Source organism: Ictalurus furcatus, chromosome 8 (assembly GCF_023375685.1).
Source record: "Ictalurus furcatus strain D&B chromosome 8, Billie_1.0, whole genome shotgun sequence".
In the NCBI taxonomy this organism is placed as follows: Eukaryota; Metazoa; Chordata; class Actinopteri; order Siluriformes; family Ictaluridae; genus Ictalurus; species Ictalurus furcatus.
In genome coordinates this window covers 26,809,687-26,833,563 of record NC_071262.1, presented here as the reverse complement: position 1 = coordinate 26,833,563, position 23,877 = coordinate 26,809,687, and the positions used below count along the sequence as shown (strand labels likewise).

Sequence of the window (23,877 nt, the reverse complement as noted above, 5' to 3'; positions counted from 1 at the left end):
GAACGTTGAGTTTGCTTTTTATTTCCTTTGGAGAGCAGGTCTTCCTCACTCGGTGCTCAAAAAGTGGGAAACAAATGGGAATGTGATGAGAGGTTGGAGCAGGGTGTTGCAAATCCTTACCCCCAGTGTGTGTGTGTGTGTGTGTGTGTGTGTGTGTGTGTTAGGGTTTAGGTTGTTTAATGTGTTTGATGTGTGTATTGTGTGTTGTGCTCTCAGGGATGTGTGTGTGTTTGTGTGTGTGTGTGTGTGTGTGTGTCTGAAAGTTAGTGTGTGTCTGACATTGAGCATGTACCATTATGAATTTTTCATATAGACTCAAGAACTGATGATATACACTCGTGTGTGTGTGTGTGTGTGTGTGTGTGTGTGTGTTGGTGTCTAGGTTGTTTGATGTGTGTATTGTGTGTTGTGCTCTCAGGGATGTGTGTGTACGTGTATGTGTGTGTGTGTGTGTTTGTATGTGTGTGTGTGTGTGTTTGTATGTGTGTGTGTGTATGTATGTTGGGGTTTAGGTTGTTTGATGTGTGTATTGTGTGTTTTGCTCTCAGAGATATGTGTGTGTGTGTGTGTGTGTGTGTGTGTGTGTGTGTTTGCATATTTAGACCTTTGTGAGGACCAAAAAGTAACAAAGTATAGTAAAAAAATGTCCACATAATTATACAAGTGTGAAATGTCCTCAAAATCACCTGGTCCTCACAAAAATTTGGTGCTTTAATTTGAAAATATGATTTGTTTGTTTGTTTGTTTGTTTGTTTGAACTGAAAAGAAACGTTTCGGTTATTGAGGTTAAGGTCAGGGTCAGGTGTAGGTGTAGGTGTAGCATAACAATTCGCCACAGTAATCATTATGTCAGTGGAAGGTCCTCGGAAAGGACGGCGTGTTTAACGTTTGTCTCGTCGAGTGTATTACAGGTGGTGTGTGTCTGCGTTTACGTGCACGTGTTTGAGAATAGTTTTTCTCCCTGGATGAGTACATGTCGATGTCAGCGTGGGAGTCGAACTGTGAACCGCTGAATGGGAACTTTATTGCATGAGAAGCAAAACAGTGACCTGTATAGACCTAATCTCAGACACCCTCAAGGCCAAAGATCTGCAAACAAATAAATAAATAAACACGTAAATAAATAAATAAATTTAAAAAATGCACAAGTAGGTTTAACAGGTTTATTAGAATGATGAAGAATCAATGATATCCATATACAAGTGGAGTTTTCAGTGCACCCAAAATGCATTTAAAATAGATTTAGATCTGATTAATGAAGACACTTAAGGAGGCATGAAACCGATTTTAGTCTGATGTTATTATACAAATGAAATCCGTTTGTCCGATCCAAGCCTATCCCGGGAACATTTTACAGTATTCAGTACGTATTCAAATATTTATTGGTGTTTACTGTGCGGCCGTTATAAAATATTTCTTTCCCTCTTTATATATTACCATCTGTATTCCTCTATACAAACCCAGACGTCACATGACACAGCTGTGATTCAAACCTAAGTCATCAGTAACCTTTGTAGCCTATAGCTAAAGATCTCCATGGACACCCCCCCCACCCCCCGAGACCTTCAAGCGTCTTCGTTCTTGGTCTCGAAGGCCATCGACATTCATCCATGCAGTGATGGGCAACTCGGAGTGAATTCATTACTCACATCCTGTCAGTGGATCAGTAGTGGATGAGTAACGGATCACAAACCTTCACGCTCAGCACTAATTGTGTGAACTGCGTGTCGGCGATATTAATTGCTTCCTCCGTATTAGTGCTCTGGAGTAAACAAGGCGTGAGCGGAGAGGCCATTATGTAATCAGCTCTTTGTAGACACGTTGTTCTGGCGCTGAAATGTCAGACAGGTAATAATAGTCCAAAATGTCAGGTGAAAATGGCAGACATTCAGTAATAAGGCAGAGAGAACGTGGACCATGTGCACATGCTGCTGTGGCATGTTCCTCCACCGTATTAATGAAAAAATAAATAAATAAAACGGATGGGACAATGGCGTATGAGTAAGAGGTCAAGAGGTTCTGAAGGAATTACATAGAAGCTGTGGTTATGTAGCAACTCATTTCCTGCTTGCTCTTGTTCTGAAAGTTCTTTACTTTGCTGTCTCCAATATTGGAGATATATTTAAACGGTTTCTCCTTGTTCTCCATACCCATGCTACCTCAGTGTTATCTAACCCCTCGTTCGCTATCGTCTTTGGTTTCGTCCTGTTTTCGTTTCCCCCTGCTTTCCCCACATCCCCCATTATTCCCTGTCTTCCCAACTGGCCCCTACTCCATTATTAATTTGATATTAATGATTTTCTGACTTGCCGACCTCTAGGTCTCCATTAGTTACCTGTAGGCTGCGGAGTAACTGATGAAACCCTGTGCTCCTGTGCAAGGCCAAGAAACAGGGCAGCACTAATGAGAACTGCACTTTTACAGTCATTAACATACACAGAGAGAGACAGAGAGAGAGAGAGAGAGAGAGAGAGAGAGAGGAAGAAAGACAGAGCTGGGTTGAGGCTACATCCCAATGTGCAAGACAGCGTAGAATGTATATTGTCACGGATGCCATATGTTTCAAGTTAGTTTGACTGATTTCTGGTGTAGCTTCTGGAACTGGCAAATCAGTTTCGCCGTGTGTCTGCTGCATGACAGGGTTCACTGGGGTTTTGGCTTCAAAAGGGACACCACCAGAAGTGTCCTTACAGTATAATACGCCCTCCCGAGGGTGCTGTGTACTGTGGGTATGCATAAGTGAACCTGGGAGGGAACCCACTCTCATTTACTGATCAATAACATTCAGAAAGTCAATGTTGGGGTCAGTGAGAAGCCTCCATGCTCTTCCAGGGACGCACGATCACAGGCGTGATCAAGTTTCCCTTCAAAAACGCTATTTTAAGGAATTGCCAGAGTTCAAACAGGACAGACTCGAGTACAAACTTGAACACAGATGGTTGCTTGTCAATATGTACAAATCACTGTCATTGACTAACTTTGAAATGGTAGATATAGAGAAGATTTCCATTTGGAAATCGAAATTGGTTCAGTAGTTAAGGGTTACTGATTATAAGGTCCAACACCTCCAAGCTGACACTGTTGGGCCCTCGAGCAAAGCTCTTAACCCTCTCCGCTCCAGGAATGCCATATCATGGCTGACCCTGCGCTCTGACCCCAAATTCCTAACAAGCTGGGATATGCAAAGAAAATATGTTTACTGTAATGTATATGTGACCAATAAAGGCTTCTTCTACTTCTTCTTCTTCTTCATTATTATTCTTAGGGCTCTGAGCACCAAATGAGTTTGGATGCCTAATATTGGAAATATTGGCCAAATTCAAATACTACATTTAAACACGGATGGCTGCTTGTTCGTACCATGTACGATGTGTTTGATTACACTTGAAGTGTTAGATATAGAAGAGATTACCATTATTAGGGGTCCAAGCACTGAATATGATTTGCTAGGATTTCTTATTATTTTTCTTTCTTATTGTTATTTTCAAGTAACACCTGATGGTGGAACTGTGGAGACCTGCATCATCCTGATGGTGGCACTGTAGTGCATCATTATTTTACTTTCTGCCTGGTATAGCCCAATAATTTATTTATAAACTTATAAACAATACTAAATACTAATATAAACAAAACTTATAAACCAATAAACTTATTGACATACTGTACGTATGAAACCATCAACTGTGCCACCGTTTTTTTTGTTTGTTTGTTTGTTTGTTTGTTTTTTTGTTTTTTTTTTTAAATTGTAAGCTACATTTCCTTGTGTTTTGAGCACATGAGTATAGAATCGAATTTTTTCCTTGGGATTTTCTATAATCATTGCAAAATCATTGGTAAAAAAAAAAAAAAGGCTAGTGAAGTAATGTTATAGGTGATAACAGGAACTTCATGGACATTCCACAGCATTAAATGTTGGATGAAAATTACAATATGATGTTTTTATAATTAATACAAAAATGAATCCCTGACAATTAAAAAAAAAATTAAAAAAATCAACATTTGGGTACCTACAAGTGATCCTTACTTAATGCATTACCTCCCAGTGTTATGTGAATATTCTGAACAGATAAAACATTACAACTAGTCTAACAAACATTGCGTTGTCATTATTAAGTATTTTTTCTCCTTACATATCATAGTTGCCATGTGTCAAGTCTGGGCGATGTTTATATTTGCACCATCTTGCTAAAGAGCCCAGACAGTCTGGCACTATTTTCTCAGGTATTCACATTAATGTGGCTCCAAGCCCTGGATGTGACTGTGTACCAGAAACAGCTAGGAGATGAGTGACCCATCATTATATTGTTTGTGATCAGGTGCATTAATGGCCAGGCAAGGTCCACATGTCAGTGTTGGTGACACGGCAGAGAAGTAGGGGAAGACAGGACAATATAGAAAACAAAAAAAAAAGACAAATAAGTAAACACACAGATGGCAGAACAGACAGGTAGTCTGGCTAGTCTGTAATAAACCTCATTATTGTTGGTTGTGTGTATATCGCTGTGTCTCATTAGCAGGCTTCCAGGGAGGCAGAGGACACCATGTCTGAACTTCAGGGCCAATTTGCCTGTCTCCGTTGCTGTCTCAGTCAGGGAGCCTTTTTCACACAGTCCCATTCTTTAGCAAACTGAATAAGTAAAGATGGGTGAGGATTTGGTGTGAGAGGTCACAATAGAGAAATGTGCAGTTAAATAGGTCCTCTCTTATTCCTAGTCTTTCAGTACTGGTTAAACATCGCCTCAATGACTCAGAAGTGTGTATCGGCTATGTTACATGTTACACAAGGAACTACTTGCAGCACAAACAAGAGCGGAGTGATGCGAGAAAGAACTCGCTCAAGAATACAGAAGAAAAACAAACCAAAGAATAAGATTGTTTAAAGCGTCGCATTGGCTAAATAGGATAATATTATGTAAATTGTCCTTTCAGTACTATTGGCACCTTTCATAAAACAACAGGAACAAAAAAGAATTGTAGAAAGGTATATTTTAAAAACAATTAAAAATGTTTGTACTCAAAATGATTTGAAGTAAATGTCATTTTTGAAAACATTTGCTCTCAGTCCGCAGGAACTCTGTTCTTGGCTGTTGTGAAGTTGCGTACATACATAATCCTAATGTTATCCGTTCGCGTTGGGGAAAAATGATGAATCGTTGCTGACCTACATTAATTAAGGAAATGATAATGAGTCTTTATCGATCATGTAATTACAGCAAAATTCGTTTCTTTGCATACCCCAGCATGTTAAGAAGCTGGGGTCAGACATGATACAGCACCCCTGGAGCAAAGAGGGTTAAGGGCCTTGCTCAAGGGCCCAACAGTGGCAGCATGGCAGTGCTGGGGTTTGAACCCCCAGCCTTCTGATCAGTAACCCAGAGCCTTAACCGCCAAGCCACCACTTCCCCAAGATAAAAATACTTACATATCTAATCACAATTAGGACCACAGCAAAAAGTTTCAGTTTTAAGTACGCTAAGCTTCAAAATCAGCTGTCAAACACCATGACGTTGATAAGGTTTTGGCAGAAAGTGCTGCAAGAAAGAAGTCCTTCCTGAGAGCATCTCACAAACTCAAGCAAGCATCATTTGAATTATAGTCGGCATCATGTCTTTTGGTCAAATGAGAGCAAAATTTTGTGAACTTTTTGGTCATGACCACTATTAGCATGTTGGCGACAAAAGGGGACTGCATACAAGGAAAATCCCCTACCTCATGCCCCACTGTAAAATACAGTGTGGATCTTTGAAGGTTATATTTTCAGGAGTATTTTTTATTGACCTGGCATCCTATTTTTTATTGACCTGGCATTTTATTGACCTCACATCCTTTGCTTTGCGTTTAAAAGGACATCGTGTCAGCTCACAGAACGTAATGGGCAAGTTTTATTTCTAAAGTCTACAACTTAGCTTGATCCATAAAACTTTCAAGGACCAATATTTTTTAAAACTTTTGAAAAGGCTGCCAGTGCCATAATGAAGAGCAGATGATGGTGATGACATGCAGTTGAGGGAAATGTTAAAGACAATATCGGAAGGTAATACTGAAGAGTTTAACTTCAAGGTGATAACAAGCAGATGGTACGTTTCTTTTGTTTTGAGTAGCTAATGCCTGTGTGTTCTGTGTAGCCATTTTCCCGTCATTTCATGGTACCAAGTTTTGAGTCTTCATCTGTAACTAGCATAGTGTAGACAGTGTTATAGCAGTGGTGGCTGGATGACTAGTGCAGATTACTGTGAAATAATAGTAATAATTAAAATAATGAGAAGGTACAGCTTGCTTAAATTAGACGTTCATTTTCGGAGTAATTTTGCTAAAATATTGTGTATACATGTCTACGTGTTGTGTCTGTTGATCTGTCAGCGACTGTTGGTAGACACAACATAACACTAAATGTTGCATTAAATTTTTTTAACACAATATGTGTGGTCCAGGATTCTAATTTTAACAACTCTTATAATGCACCGACCCTAAAAATATATATACTTTTAAAAACGGTAAAACGACTGCTTAAGCATGAAGCCATTCATCAGAAAGATATGCGACTCTATTAATTTATATATCATAGGTGGTAAAACATACTGTAATTGATAGTTGATGTGTTTATGAAACTTATTTGAATAACTGAATAATAAAAAAAACCTTTGCTTTTAATTATGCTAGATGCTAGACTAAATCAATTGCATTTTCTCAATAATAAATCTAAGTAACTGCTTTTTGTTTGCCTCACTGAATGTAAGCCCTGGATCAAATGTACGTCTGGTTTTTATCTCTCCAGGTGAATGAAATCTACCATGACCGTTCTCTGGGAGCGCGGATCAACGTGGTTCTGGTACGGATTGTCTTGGTGGATGCCAAAAAGGTAAATCAGCTTGTCACTGTATATGCTATTCACATACTCTATTCATATTCTCTAATACATCTATTAACCGCTGTAGCGAACCACTGGGTTTCTCCAGTGTCATGGACATAATTGTAAAAAGGAAGTCTGGATACTGTAAGCTGCTTGTCTGTTTTTTTTTAATCATGTACAAAATATCAATACTGACATTATTTCAGCCGAAAAACCCATTCCTATATTTGGTTATCATGGTTTATGATATTATTGTAGTGCTTATCTGTATTTCTATCTCGCTAGCTTTTCCAACTTAGAGATTATGCTATTACATTTAGTTAAATACTATTAACAATCTCCACCCACAAATATTACTGTCGAAACTTTCAAATGCTACCTACAAGATTCTTTACAAGACATTTACATTTAATGTTAGTTATAGTACAGTATTTCATAATATATATGATAAGTCATGTAGCTAGTAGATTACATACATTAGCTATCAGGTCACATTTAATTAACTAAATTCGACTATGTAAGGCTTTTATCAGTCTTCACCCACAAATATGACTGTTGAAACATAAAAATGCTAGCTACAAAATATTTAAAAGACATTCACTTTCACTGTTAGCTACATATGTTCTTACTTACAATTGATTGGTAGCTTTCCAAAACACTTCTACACTCTGTACATCCAGTTGTACTGAATATCTAGCGGACTATCCAGATGAATAATGTAACAAGCAAGTTACATACTGACAGGTCACATTGAAATTGGTTCAATTCAACCATGGGGAAAATTTAACAGTCTCCATATACAAGAATGACTGTATGACTTTTGAAACAATAAAATGAATGCTACAAGATTGTTTCTAAAACCTTTAGTAAAATTTTTACTTTACTTAAAATTGCTTGCCAACTTCGCAAAACTAGTTTTTATACATACAGTTGTATTGCGTATCAATCTGACTAACTTAGCTAGCTGTCTATCTAGCTAAGTCATGAAGCTAGCAAGTTATATACAATGTCTCACAAGTCACATTAAATTAGCTCAATATAACAATGGAAAATCTCCAACCACAAATATGACTGTTGAAACATTAACATGTTAGCTACAAGTTGTTGTTGTTGTTGTTGTTTTATTTTTTACAAGACATCTATATTGAATGTAAGCTACATGATATTTACTTAGCTAAACAAACTAATTTGCTAGCTTCACACATCTAGTTGATATAGTTGCATATCAAGCAAAACTAGCTGACTACCTAGCTAAGTATTGTGGCTAGCAAGTTACGCTGACAGGTCACACATGGCTAGCTATCAAGGCTCAATATAATAAATTAGCTCAATATAACAATGGAAAAGGCTTTTAACAATCTCCAACCACAAATATGATTGTTGAAACATTAACATGTTAGCTATAAGTTTTTTTTTTTTCAAGACATCTATATTGAATGTAAGCTACATGATATGTCCTTAGCTAAGTAAACTAATTTGCTAGCTTCACACATCTAGTTGATATAGTTGCATATCAAGCTGACTAGCAACGCTAGCTGACTACCTAGCTATGTAATGTAGCTAGCAAGTTACACTAACAGGTCACACATGGCTAGCTAAAATCAAGGGATTTAGCACACATATTTCCACACACAGATATGTCTTAAACACTAAACAATCATTAAACAATATGGTAGTTGGATCAAATGTTTGTCATATTTGGCTAAAATTAAGAACCTTGGAAGATTGCTATCCATAATACCAGTATCGTATGTACTGTATTGTGCTACTTCTTTCTTTCTTATATACTTATTTACACATTTTTTCAAACACACACACCCTGCCTGCTTGCCTCAGATGGACACTGTCTAAGCACTAGGGCATGTTTTTCCAATGGACTGAACAAACAGGAACTAAATGCATGTTGTTCCCAGGGGGAGCATTTTCAAAGTAGCACACCCTTCACAGCTCTGCACCAAAAGCACATAGAACATTGCTTTTATGCAATTGGCTTCTGGATGCCCCTGAACCCCATCCCTCGCCATTTCCCAATGGAACGCAGAGAAGCATTCTGGGAAGTAGGTGCAAGATAAACAATCAATGATGGCCCTTCCTCATTCATGAACACGGAGCTGTAAAATCTCTCTCTCTCTTCCTGCTTGGTGTAAGATAAGATGAGATGAGAGGATGTTGCGAGATACAGTGACACACTACCCTAACGCTATCTCCACCGTGATGGGCTTCCAACACCCATCTGATCTTAGTGGCTTTCGCATAGCGAAAACTCACTCGCCTCAGCACGTGGTCGTCTGCGTTCGTCAGAATGAGCACTGACTGAGTTTTACGTTCATGACCTGAAGAATGACGGTCAGCATCCAAAGGAACTTAAGATTAATCCGCAGGTTCTGGATAAGGTTTGCACATTCAGCTTCCTTACTTTTCACCTGACCTGATTTATTTTATTTATTTTAACAAGGACATGTATTCCAGTAATTAGAAATGGCCATTTCTTCTCATATACTGACATCAATTTTTGAAGTAATCCGTCAAATTCTTGCCTTAATTTGCAGTTGATGAGGCATTCTGTAGAAAAGCTGAGCTACTTTTCCATGTTCTTTTAAGTCTCATCAAGTACCCCTAGAAGTTCTGTGGGTCGTCCTACCGAAGAACCCTAAAAGAAGTGATGAGCAATATGGAAAAATAATCACGTCACTATACTGAAACACATTTAAAGACATAAAGGCATGAATTTCACACTCCTAGCATAACGGTTTCCATTTCAAATGGAAAGTTCAAAATATAACTTTAGGCAGCTAGAACTCTAGCTAGAATTGTACATAATTCTATAATTGAACAGATTCCTTTGAATGACATTAATATCACTATTAGAAGTGTCATGATTTTTATAGGGGGGCATGGTGGCTTTGTGGTTAGCACATATGCCTCGCACGTCCAGGAATGGAGGTCCGATTTTCGCCTCTGCCCTGTGTGTGTTGCATTTGCATGTTCTCCCCGTGCTTTGGGGGTTTCCTTCAGGTACTCCTGTTTCCTCCACCAGTCCGAAGACATGCGTTGTGATTGGCATTTCCTAATTGTCCCTAGTGTGTGAATGGGTATGTGTGATTGTGCTCTGCAACGGGTTGGCACCCTGTCCAGGATGCCAACCCCCCCCAGGACACCTTGTGCCCCGAGTCCCCTGGGATATTCTCCAGGCTCTGCACCTTTTTGATGTAATGGATGGATGGATGGATGGATGATTATTATATGGGTGGCATGATGGTGCAGTGGGTTGTGTTCCCACCTCGCAGCTTCAGGGTTCGATCCTGAGCTAGGGTTACTCTCTGCGTTTCACCTGTTCTCCCTGTGTCTTTGTAGATTTCATTTCGGTTATCTGGTTTCCACCCACTTCCCAAAAACCTGTCAGTTGATGCCTCGGCATCAGTACGTGGGAATGTATATGCACTGTGCTCTGTGATGGACTGGCGTCCCATCAAGGGTATATTCCCAGCTCACACACAAGGTCTTCCCAAGATAAGGATGTTCTAGAGCCACCCTGACAAGGATAAAGTGCTTACTGAAGATGAATAAACAGATGAACGATTGTCATGTGATCCTATGATAATGCCCTCTATGCCCTAACCCTAAGCATAGGGGTATTTCTGAAATTGCACATCTTAGTTGGACCAGGTCAAGGTTTTTTCACCTTTTGTACTTTGTAACCAATCTAGTTACCTTGTGTAAAACCTAGGATGTCTGATTATACAGCATGGTGTAACACTCTGGACGAGCATACACAGCACTAGGGCAGATGGCATCTCATGCTGATTTGGAGCCTTTGTCTTTCTGGATTAAACAAAATTACATGAACTGTCCCACATTTACTTGCCAGCCAAATCCAGATCTGCTTCTGTCTTTCTGTCTAGCACCCTCTACAGAGCTTTACTTCTCTCTGTCTCTAAACCGTTAAGCCTTCTCCACCTTTGTCTCTCATTTCCCTCTCATCATATCAGTCCTTCTCTTTCTCATCCATGCCCTGTCTACATACCTTTACCTTCTTGGGCCCAATCAGCATGCAGCCCTGCCTGTCTCACCAGCAGGCTGTCCATCATCCCCAATTACTGTGGCAACCGTTGCCGGCGGCAGCAGCGCAGACTGATCAACCAAGTGACCACGAGTACCTTAAACAAGGTTCCTACATAACGCATTTGCCTTCCCATCTGCTCTCTGGAAAGAGAGAGCGAGACACACACACACACACACACACACACACACACACACACACACACACACACACACAGAGTGTCCTTGAGCTGACACACCCCAAAAAAGCTTGGGAGAAAATGAGAGCGTATGTATTTGGCAGATTTTAGAGTGGCAGAGATTAGGAGATTAGGATAAGGAGATTAGATGGAGAGTTAAAGCCAGTTAGATCTTAATCAGAGTCTTTGTGTTTTCCGAAATAGTAAAGACCAGACCATGTTTTGTCATATGAACCTGTGCAGTGTTAATGACGTGTCTCCGGAAGAGCAGAAAACACTTAGGGGAGTGCTGTTATAGGAAAATGATCAACAATGAGCTGGTGTGAAGAGGCCTGACACGAAGCAGAGTTACTTTTACTACATAGAAATTGCGTATTATTCGATAACGGGCACATCCCGAAGTGTTTCATGCCTCTGACACCACAGTGCCTCAACCTATGCTGACAATTTTCTATTTTATTCAAGAACAATGTCATACTTTTTTTTTTTTTATCCAATTACAGTTGCATTTGTGGATCATCTCTAAGACAAGTCAGTGCAGGTTAACACTTACGTTAGAGCAGCCATAAACATCAGCCTCTCTTTTTTTCCTTCTCTTGAAGACTAAAAAATATGCAGTTTGTCACGTTACTGAGTCTTCTGTCCTGAAGACTTTCCCATGTCGAAAAACATGCAGACTTTTAAACATTTGAAGGAGATACAGTATATATATATATATCTCCTTACAGAAAAACATACAATATTAACAATATACTGTAAATATTAGTAATAATATGTGTTTCTTTGCTAAATACAGTAACCGCATGCTTTTTGTCAATCGGGTTCTTATTCGTGTTAGATTATGTGCGTAATCCACCATACATCCGCAAATTAGCAGTCACCATAGAAACGATAACGGATTAGAACGATTAGCGCATTAAAATAACCCTGTGATTTGATCTGCTGTCGGAACTGATGTGATGTCAAACGAATCCAGACCTCCTGACCAATCAGATTTGAGAATTCATCCGCGCTGCGATGGAAGAAGATATAACCCATAATTCCTTACGGATCAATATCACTAAACACATAATGAGTTTATTTTTTACCACATTTATGTGTGTGGAATAAAGCTGGAAAATATGGTGTATTAAGCCATCAAGCCAAGCGCAGTGAAATACTTCTGATCTTCTTCTGCTGAAATATTAAGTAAGCACTTACTAAAATAGTCCTCTGCTATTTTAATAAGTGATGATGGCGTGATTAACACTACGAGTGATGTTAAGAGTGACAGCTTTGGTGCGAGGAGCAGGTTTCAACACTTCAACGTCGCTCTCTACTGGCCAGACGCAAGCGCTGCACTCGTTTTCAGTATTCGGCTCCCAAAGTCCATGAACTCGATGGCGTGGAAAGGGAGAAAGGCGGTTTCAGGACACACATCTGGAAAGTATCTTCTGCTTGCGGTGGCCACGTTACAGCACAAGTTGAATTACCGGCTAATGTTTTGAATCCATGAGCTTGGAACGGCGGTGCGATCTGTGTATCAGACTATTTAATGTAATATTTTCAAATCTAACATTAAGAACAGCAAAGAAGTAACAGATAGGATTCTGTCTGTGTCTTTTTTTTTTTTTTTTTTAAAAAAGGTTTCTTACACACAGCTGTATAGCATAGGTAGGAATGCATAAGAAGGAATTTGTTACTTATTTACCAGATTTTTTGAATAGTCAAGTTGTTGTCTTGTTAATGAAGTACCTAAGGGCATTAAGAGCTGCTGAGAATTGCAGTCCCTGACCACCCGAATGGAAGAAAAACACCGATTTTTGAATGCTATGAGACAAGAACAGGGGAATGCGATACCAGAACAGATTGATTTTTGGGCTCAGAGGGATCATTTTCCTTCCAGATGTTATGAAATAAAAAAACCCCGGGCAGCTTTTATAATGGACTTCGGTTGTATCTCTTTTGAATCAAGTCCACGAGTCTGGACAAACTAGGGAACGTACATCGCACAAACCGATCTGCCAGTAGATCGTGAACTTTCAAGCTTGAAAGCAGTAAAAATGTTTAGAATCTGATTCTGGAAGCTGCTTGATAATGTAACGAGAGTGATTTTCTTGTGTCCGATTCCAGTCCACGAATCTGATCGAGCTGGGAAACCCGTCTCAGAGTCTGGAGAACGTGTGCCGCTGGGCGTTCGAGCAGCAGAGGAAAGACACTAATGATAAAGACTACCATGACCACGCCATTTTCCTTACACGCCAAGAGTTCGGACCAACAGGGATGCAGGGTACACACACACACACATGCATCACAACTATATGTTTATATCTGAGATGTCCACAGATCTTATAGATCTTTCACAGGGCAGCTGTGGCTCAGATGATAGAGCCACTAATCGTAGGGTTGGTGGTTCGATCCCCGGCCCACATGCCTCCACATGTCCTTGGGCAAGTCACTGAACCCCCAAGTCTCTCCCGATGGCAGGCTAGCACCTTGCCTGTGTGAATGGGTGAATGAGAAACAGTATAAAGGTTAAAAGGCGCTATATGAGCGCAGTCCGTTTAGCATTTATCTTATAGAGGAGATTGTGTGTGTACGGGAAGATACCAGAACCCTTCAATCAGATTGTGATGTGTTTTATCAGGTTACGCTCCGGTGACTGGTATGTGCCACCCAGTCAGAAGCTGCACTCTGAACCATGAGGACGGCTTCTCCTCCGCCTTCGTAGTGGCCCACGAGACCGGTCATGTGTAAGTCTCTGTCCTACTGCGCTCTTTTACACTCTTTTACAATGAACTGTAAACTCTCAGGAATCCATTTAAATCACACACTCACACTTTCTATATGCTCTCAACTTTATTGAACCCTCTCATGCACAGCGTCCACATTTTAAGGCTCTTTTTTTAATTTTCGGAAAATATGAGATCGCCTTCGAAGCTCTTGATCATTATCCTCATTTCTAGACTAGTTGTTGTTCTCAATGCAGCATGCCTTTGGTATATATATATTTACTTTGTTCAAAATGACATTTTCTTTAATTGAGTTGTACAGTGACCGCCACTAATATCGGCACCCTTGGTAAATATGAGCAAAGAAGGCTGTGAAAAATTTTTTTCTTTATTATTTAACCTTTTGAACTTTTGTTAAAAAAAAAGCATTCACAGAAATACTCTGCTCTCACAGATGTCAAACAATTGCAAACACAACACAGGTTTATCCACAAAAAAAAATCTTATTTGAAAAATATATTTGAAGTATATTCCCGTTGATGTTTAATTGTTTTTCGTACACCTGGGTGACTAGGAACAGGAAATTGTTCAGCCATGACTTCCTGTTTCACAGGGGTATAAATATGACGTAACACACAAGCCAAATTCCCTTAGTCATTCATAACGATGGGTAAGAGTGAGGAATATAGCCGTGATGTGCGGCAAAAGGTTGTTGAGCTTCACAAAATGGGGCGTGGCTATAAGAAAATAGCACAAGCATTGAAAATGCCCATTTCCATGCTCATGCCATTCCCAGACATGTATATAAGATGAGTGATATTTAATATGAGTGATAATTAAATATTTAAAATGAATATTCATACATCGTGTCATTTTAAGTACCTAAAAATATGAAGGATAATAAATATGTGCTTCAATTATGTACGCACGGCAGGGTTAAAATAATCTATTAATAAATTATTACAACTAAATTAACGACAAAATCTGTAGATGGCAGCAACATGAGGGTCACGATGATGCCAGTAATATTTCTAACACTGACTAAAACGTGTGCTGTACTCATGCAAAACACAGTTGATTATAGAACATAATCTGACTGTATGTGTGTGTGTGTGTGTGTGTGTGTGTGTGTGTGTGTGTGTGTTGCAGGTTGGGAATGGAGCATGATGGTCAGGGGAATCGATGTGGGGATGAGGTGCAGATGGGCAGCATCATGGCTCCCCTGGTGCAGGCCGCCTTCCACAGGTTCCGCTGGTCCCACTGTAGCCAACAGGAACTGGGCCGCTATTTACAGTGAGCACACACACACACACACACACACACACACACACATTATAAGGAAACAAGTGTACTCACCATACTGCATAAAACCACACATTCATATATAATTATGAGTTTTATATTATTGCTTTATTTTATGATTATGATTATGATTATTATTATTATTATTATTATTATTATTATTATCAACCCCCCCCCCCCAATATGCAGCTCGTATGACTGCCTGAGAGACGATCCATTTGAGCACACATGGGAGGAGTTGCCCCAGCTGCCAGGCCTGCACTACTCCATGAATGAACAGTGTCGCTTTGACTTCGGCGCCGGATACATGATGTGCACAGCGGTGAGTGAATCTCTTCACCCCCCCCAACACACACACACACACACACACACAATCTTCGCCCTGACACTATAATGCATTATGGAGTGCTCCAACAGCATCCCAGGACTGCTGTGAGCATGTATAACTCCACGGCCATCGTCTGATCATGATAGTTTTTTCATTTCGAGTCAGTCATGGTTCAGCGTGGAACGATGAAGACTGATCACTGCGATGTTATACATGCTGCCACTTATAATGCATTATAAGTCTACATCGACAGGTCTGTGAGCGGAGCCTCTGACACTGAGACTAGATAGATAATGATCCAGGAACTGTATAAGGACATCACAGACACACACACACAATCATTAAACATACAGTACAGGTACACACACTAAATAATATGTTAATATTGAGGAGTTAACCAATTGAGGTCATGCTCATAGAGGAAAATAATACGGAAAGCAGAGTTACAAACCCAAAGTTTATGCATTTCCTATAACAGCATGTCCTGAACTGTTTTATTCCTCTTATACCACAGCAATTTTCCAACAACAATTGATTGTTTATTAATGAAGGACATATCATACTTTTTATCCATTTATGATTACATTTATAGTATACCTATAAAAGTATGCCGAGCAAGTTAGTTCCTGTTATTAAATACGTTATAGAAGCTACAAAATAATCGTTTCCTTCACTCTCTTGAAGGCAAGTAAGGCAACATAGTGTATGTAGCTTGTCGCTATGACGACTTTCCCATACTGTAAAACGTGAGAGTTACCTCTGACGGTTACAAAAGCGTCGACACTGGAGATGTTATGTAAATGCGTTCATCAAATCAGTGGTGTAAATAGTGTATGTAGCTTTTGAAGGGTAGGACTAAATGGAAAAAAACAAAAAAACAAAATAATAACAATTTACACCTAACATCCTGTTCAAAAGTTTGCACCCCCCTCTGGCTCTTAATGTATCGTGTTATCTTCTTGAGCATCGGTGAACGTTTGCACCTTGTGTAATAGTCGTGTATGAGACGAGTCTCTCAGTCGTCCTCGGTGTGAAAAGACGGATCTCGACATCATATAGTCGCCGTTTAAAGGAAAGGAGTCAGATATGTAGAAGATGCTGGAAAAGTAAAGAAAGTGCAGGACCTGGAGGATTTTTCTGAAGAACAGTGGGCGGTTTAACTGCTCAGGACAAACAAGGGACTCGTCAACAACTATCACAGAACGTAAACACATCATGCCGTCGATCATCCAGGTAACGACACACGGTATAAAGAATCGAGGGTGTGTAAACTTTTGAACTGGTTCATTTGTGTAAATTTATTTATTATCTTGTCTTGTGGACTATCTTTAATATCTGTTTTGTGAAATAGCTTATTCAGAGTAGGACTAAATAAACAACTAAATGCAACGGTTATGATCCGTCTTATTTTTTAAAGATGATTAACATTTTGCAGATTCTGCAAGGCGTACGTAAACTTATGACCTCAACTGTATATATTTGTCTCTTTTTTAGGATAGGGTTTGGGTTCATTTAAAACAGCCAGATGCAGCTTTCCTTTCTCGGTTGTTGGGTTTTTTTAATAAGTGTTCTCAGGCAGTGCACACTTCTGCATGGACTGTGCTTTACTCTCTTGTCAAACCGTTCCCTTAGCTGCAAAATTTGGGGCCATCAGGAGCGCAGGTAAGGGACGGCATCAACCAGCCACATGACCACGCCTCCCTTTCTCACTCCCAGCCATTATTCCATTACGTGTTTTGATTTGTTGATGTGTTACTTCTGTCACATTGCACCAAGCTGACTCCAAACATTTGTGTAGTATATTACTCACAATGTTTAGAATACACCTGAAATACCACGTCGCTAATTTATACAAAGTCCATTTATCATTTAAACTGTCTTTAGCCTTCAGACATTATCTCTAGAGCATCTTCAGTATCTTGTTATATTTAATGAATCTCTGATGACTAGTGATGTACTGACATGACAATTCATGACTGATGCCGAAGCTAAAGTTCAAATTTAGTCAGTGTTTTTGGTGGAAGTTAGCTGAAAGTAGCTTTTTTTTTTTTTTTTTTTTTTTTTTTTATAAAGGTAAAACAAAACAAATACAAATCCGATCCCTGCTTTTATGGTTCTCTGCAAAGCTGCACCCCTACATTTATACTCAAGGTTCCCTAGTAAAATAAATAAAAAATAAATATAAAATAAATGCACCTTGTGTTTAAAATGTCCTAAACTGTATGTTGTATTGTAAATGTAAATGCAAAATATATGAACAACAAATCTATGTACTTAAAGAAAATATGCTAAAATATCTTAACATGAAATGCTGGAAAGTAGATTTTGATCCTACTTTAAATTGAAAAAATAAATAAATAAACTGGTATTAATTATGCAAATTTTATTTGAATATATTACTGTGAATTACGCAATTAGTTCGATTTTTTTTTTTTTTTTGCGTTTACTTTTTTTTTCTTGTAGCCTGTAATTTTTCACATTGTGCTATAAACATGAAGAAAAAAAAAGAAATCACATTTAATTACATATTATTTAATGAATTTATTGTATATATCTTATATTTAAAATAAATATATATTTATATTTAAAAATAAATAAATATAAAATCTCTTTTGAAAATGCTTATATTAATTTTACTATGTTATTTAAAACATTAGTTTTAATTACAAAACTTTAAACAGTTATTTCATTTCAATGTCATATTTTCAGAAATTTGCAGTTTATAACTGTATTTATTAGTATATTATGATGGCATGAATACTGATGGTCAAAGGCGCTTTTATAATAATAATAATAATTAAAAAAAGTTGTACTTTTAATCACTTTATAGTTGCATTTAATGTTGTTACCGACCGCATAAAAAAGTAGCTCCTGTTATCACTTATAACAGCTATGAACCCTGGCCTCTTTTCTTTTCTCTCTTGAAATTAATAAGACAAAAAAGCCATGTCTTTTTACTGAGAAAATGTTGAACATTTTGAAACTGTAGCCCACTTGACAAGAAAATAAAGTGTTTCTCTTGAGTTACTATCCCGTAGACTAACTGACCCAAAAGGCCAAGTATAAACCAATAATAATTTGGTTTTCATTCATCTATCTATTTTTGCTCTCATTCATGTCTGAACCTAAGTGGTGGTCATGTGGCATTGCTAGCTCACTGTGGTGTTGGTCTAACGCTGTCCGAATCGCCATGACTGAAAATGTGTGTTTTTTATTCTTCATTGCTATGTTTTGGTTTGCATGAAACAGCTTTGTCGTATATTCTTACATATTGTTAACTCAAACAGTAACTCTTTAAGGATCACTGTTATTTTTATGCACAGCAGTCTCTAGACTTCACACAGCACGGTGCGAAACAGGACAGTTGACGTTTGGGAAAAGTTGACAGGAGCGGACCCCGATGTGGTCTTCTGCGCTCGTAGTTTGGCATGTTGTGCATTTAAGATGCTTTTCTGCTCACCACGGTTGTAAAGGGTTGCCATTTGAGTTACCACCGCCTTCCTGTCAACTCAAACCAGTCTGGCATTTCCCCTATGTATGGAGACTTTTTGGGACACCCTCAATATGTACATTTCATAGAATAACGAGAATGAAATGAATGAAAGATATTCATTAAAAAAAAAAAAACACCTCGAGTGGATGTGTTTAAAAATGTTACTGCAGCTGTAGATCTCATATATCTAAGATAAGATTATATAAATGCCACTGAAGATTTGAACAGCTTATAACAGGTTGCCTTAAAGTGTTGCTGTTGTATTATCTTTAACTCTGCCCCTGACTCGAAGCAATACGTCAACGTTGACAGGCTTATCCAACTCAAATTCATCTGACTGTTTCACTGGCCCCTGAGTCAGCATGTCAGTAATCTTGCATGTACTTGTTCTCCCTCAGTACCGGCCCTTTGACCCATGTAAGCAGCTCTGGTGTTCTCATCCCGACAATCCCTTTTTCTGCAAGACCAAAAAAGGACCTCCGATTGATGGCACGATATGTGGGGACGGCAAGGTGCTAGTGCTTGGCCATTTACACAAATATATATATATATATATATATATATATATATATATATATATATATATATATATGGAAAATGCAGCTCTCATTACATAATTACTGTAGTATAGTTTGTGTTTACTTTTGTGTTGTCTCTCGGTCTCAGCACTGCTTTAAAGGACGCTGTGACTGGCTGAGTCCAGCCTTCATAAAGCGAGATGGAAACTGGGGCATGTGGAGTGAGTACGGTGCCTGCAATCGGCCCTGCGGCAGAGGACTACAATTCCGCACTCGTGATTGTGACGATCCACGGTATGTGTGTGTGGGCGCGTAAATCTTAAAACGAAGAATCCACCACGAACGTCTTTATTATCATATTCTTTATCATTAATACGTGATTTTCCACAGCGTCCCAGATTTATTTTGTAATGAACTTCTTAAGCTCTATTCGGACATGATCGAACGCCCTGGGGTCATTTCTTATTTTACAGACACTACTCTGTGTCTGTGTTTTTTTATTCGCCCCCTCCATCATCGTCTGAGGAAAACGACCTCCTGCTTTTCACCAAACTCAACAGCCGTATGTTCATTTTAAGTCCCGTCCAGATACACGTTTGTGATTTTCTACGCAGATGTTGGGAAAAAAAAAAAAAAACGTGCTACGGGCTGCTACGTTCCGTATTTAGACTAGCGTGCGTATGAGTAACCCTTCCTCGGATATTAAATACTTCCTGAATCATGAAAAACAAAATGTTTTAGAAGATGCACTCGAGCATACATTTGGTCATTTTGAGTGTTAAAACCTTGACTATAAAAATACAATCATAAAGAAAAGCGAGATTCTACAGGCTGGTTAAAGAGGCCATTATAACAGCAGCTACAGGTATAAAGCATTACTTTATATTCACATACGCTCAATATCTTCGACTTTTAGTTTTCCATAAATAATGATTAGTTGTATTACTGCAACTTCCTTAAGTATCAAAAATTAAATGCTGATAAATTGATGCTGTAAACGATTTATATTCGAACTGCTAATCATTTACAGTTATTCATTTAGCATTTAGCGTTTAACATTAGATACTTAAGGAAGTGAATTTCCCATAGAAACATATTGAATTGGATTCTGGGTGGAGTTTTCCGTTAAATTGGCGGAGCTTACTTTCGAATTTTAGTCAAGGTGGTTATCCGATAATGAAGCAGCTATAATTAAATCTCTAAGTAATTATTATTACATGTTTTACTTCTTTCATGTTCTGCAGTCCTGCCAATGGCGGACGCACCTGCCCAGGATCAAACTATCAGTTCCGGGTGTGTAACACTCATGAGTGTGAGGACCCGTACCGGGACTACAGGGCCGAGCAGTGCAGCTCCATGGACAGCAAATTTGAGCATCACGCAATGAAACACCACTGGCTGCCTTATGAGCACCCTGACCGTAAGTACCCAAACAACAAGCCATACAGACACTAAGGGTTGTATTCAGAGTCGTGATTTGGGATTAAAATCAAACACAACAGCATTCAGAACCCCAATGCAACTCTGGAATTAAGGGCTACACAGAAGTTGCGCTAGAGTTATGCACAAGGGGGTGGAGTTTGAATGAAACAGAGGCGTGTTTCTGCGACGTGCAATTCTGACCATCGACTTGCACGATATTGGTTTGACCGTGGAGCAGGATTAAGTCCAGGCCCATTGTCTGACAGTTTAATGTAACCACAATATGTCATGCTGAAATGTATGTTTTGTACTCAAAACACACTCAAAAAAAAAAAAAAAAAAAAGCCTATGAAACGCCATTTGAGGCCAATATTACATTTACAGCATTTATCCAGAGTGCTTTATATTTATCTCATTTATACAACTGAGCAGTTAAGGGCCTTGCTCAAGGGACCTGACAAGCTTGGCGATGCTGGGATTTGAACTCATGACCTTCCAATCAGTAGTCCAGTGTCTTATGAAATCATACGATGAATTAATTCTATAGTACCGTCCTGTTAAAGTGTATGAAACCTTTTTTTTTTTTCTTCACATGGAGGACATTGCTGGAGACATTGAAGAGAGTTGTGTACATGGCAGAGTAAAAGGAAAAATAATAACAATTGTGCTGGATCAAGTGCTATTTTACGTATATATAAACTGCTGAATAATGAAGGTGGAAGCCATATCCTGACTACCACATATAAATCAAACCAAATTTCCTGAGAATAATGTGATCATTAAAACTGCTACTATTCATGCAACAATACATTTCTTTTATTATTCAGTATTGTTTAATGTTTCGTGTTTAAAACGGTCTCTTGGTTTTATGTTACATCATATTATATTTGACACACTGTAAAACCGGATAAGTTCGTTTAACTCGAAAAAATTTGAGGAAAGTAAGTACCTCAAAATTTTTAAGTTGATAAATCAATTTCTTTAAGCTAAATACACTTAAATAGAGTTAATTGAGTTAAATTTTGTTCTATTTAAGTGTATTCGGCTTAAAGAAACTGATTTATCAACTTAAAAATTTTGAGGTACTTACTTTCCTCAAATTTTCCGAGTTAAATGAACTTATCCGCTTTTACAGTGTGTGTCCAAGCAATTAAAAAAAATCTTCAGCTCGTCACTGAAAACCTCATATCATTTTTCTGAGCTTGATTTGGCTCTGCTTTAACAGATGCCTGTACGGTAAATCTGTCCCTGTTGCATGTTTTCAGCTCCAGAGCACTGTGAACGGGCGAAAACATGATCACGTTTAAGCTGCCGGCTCTAATGCCTGTTTTGTCTTTCATCAACGTCCTCTGCGAGCTTGAGTTCTTCAAGCAGGCTGTGTAATCTCCACAGAACCGTTAACTCCTCAGCTGTGAGTGTAGATCTCACGATCACGACAGGAACAGCCAAAGTGGATCTTAGCAAAGCGGGGACTTTTTTGGTGTTGTCGAGATTTGACAGCAAAACAGCAGAACGTGTGTAGAGTTCTGTGCATGGATTATTTTTATTCCCCGAGCCCAGTTTGAGAGCTCAAATGCGTCTGGTAGGATTTAGTAAATAGATATTGATTTGACGCAGAGCTCAAGTAATAGTGACAAGCCACAGAAATATTCTAGTTCCTTTTTCTTCTTCTTTTTTTTTTTTTAATGTGTGCAATGATTTCATCATTATTAACTGTTCTGATATACAAGATGTTATGTTTATTTGATTACATGATGTTGGGTTGTAAAGATTTGCCAGTTTCAATGTCAGACTCAATATTTACGATGAAGCTGCGGTAATTAAAAACAGTGTCTATAAGTCAGAAGGCATTTCGCTCTCAGTCTCTCCTCCTTTCTTCTCTGTGGCTGTCAGCGCCGGTGACGGAGGCTTTATGATTTGACAGGAGTGCTTCCAAACACCGTCAGCTGGGAACTCTGTGTGTGAGATGGGAGTACACTTTTGTGAGACAAATTGCAGCTTTATATTAATGAGCTTGTTGTTATCGCTACTATAGCATCAACTTACACAGGGACTCGTATGGTAGACAGATTTATAAAAAAAAAAAAACTCTTGGCAAGAAAAAAAAGAGAGGCTGGTGAAGGGAGAACAGTTTATAGCTGTTATAATGTAAGTGATAACAGAAACTAGCTTGTTTTGCGGACGTTACAGAACGTTAAATCTAGCTGTAAATGTATAAAGTGTACAATGTCTTATACTTTAACAAAGGTTCATATAATAGTGTTGCCAAGGGGGCAAGAGGAGGACAAGGAGACAGCATTGGGGGTTCGAATCTGCCTCCGCCCCATGTGTGCATGTTCTCCCCATGCTTCAGGGGTTTCCTCCGGGTACTCCGGTTTCTTCCCCCACTCCAAAGACATGCGTTGTTGGCTGATTTCGAAATTGTCCGTAGTATGTGAATGGGTGTGTGAGTGTATGTGCAATTGTGCCCTGCGATGGATTGGCACCCCACTCAGGGTCTCCCCAACCTTGTGCCCCAAGTCCCCGGAGAGAGCCTCGGGACTCCCCCACAACCCTGTGAAGGATAAGCGGTATGGAAAATGGATGAATTGATGGATAGTGTTGCCAAATTTCTGTGGTATTAGAGGAATAAAACACTTAAGGATGTGTTGTTATTAGAAAATAATCAACTGTGCGGTGATAACACATCACACAAACCCATCTTTGATTATTTTATACTAACAACATTTCCTTCCCTACAGGTAAGTGTTTTATCCCTTACATCAACTTCCTCTGGAAGCTTGAGTTTCTCGAACAGGCTGTGTCTGTAGTATATGTAATCTCCACAGAACCGTTAACTCCTCAGTTGTGGGTCCAGATCCCATGATCATGGCAGGAATAGCCAAAGTGGATCTTAGCTAAGCGGGGACTTTTGGAGTCGTACAGACTTGATGCCAGACAGCAGAATGTGTCAAATCAATAACAGATGAATGGATTTTTGATGGGACTCAGTTCCAGGTATGTTAGCAAATCTAC

General features: G+C 38.9%; 1 protein-coding gene across 1 annotated transcript in view; it reads left to right on the top strand.

Moving 5' to 3' along the window:
• Positions 1 to 23,877, top strand: part of LOC128612029 (A disintegrin and metalloproteinase with thrombospondin motifs 2-like) — a 137,737-nt gene that overhangs the window by 101,752 nt on the left and 12,108 nt on the right. Inside the window, exons 5-12 of the mRNA XM_053631933.1 lie at positions 6,776 to 6,859; positions 13,201 to 13,357; positions 13,715 to 13,820; positions 14,949 to 15,092; positions 15,291 to 15,423; positions 19,321 to 19,434; positions 19,589 to 19,734; positions 20,685 to 20,860. Of these exons, the coding sequence (XP_053487908.1) occupies positions 6,776 to 6,859; positions 13,201 to 13,357; positions 13,715 to 13,820; positions 14,949 to 15,092; positions 15,291 to 15,423; positions 19,321 to 19,434; positions 19,589 to 19,734; positions 20,685 to 20,860 (1,060 nt within the window). The remainder of the gene's footprint in view (positions 1 to 6,775; positions 6,860 to 13,200; positions 13,358 to 13,714; positions 13,821 to 14,948; positions 15,093 to 15,290; positions 15,424 to 19,320; positions 19,435 to 19,588; positions 19,735 to 20,684; positions 20,861 to 23,877) is intronic.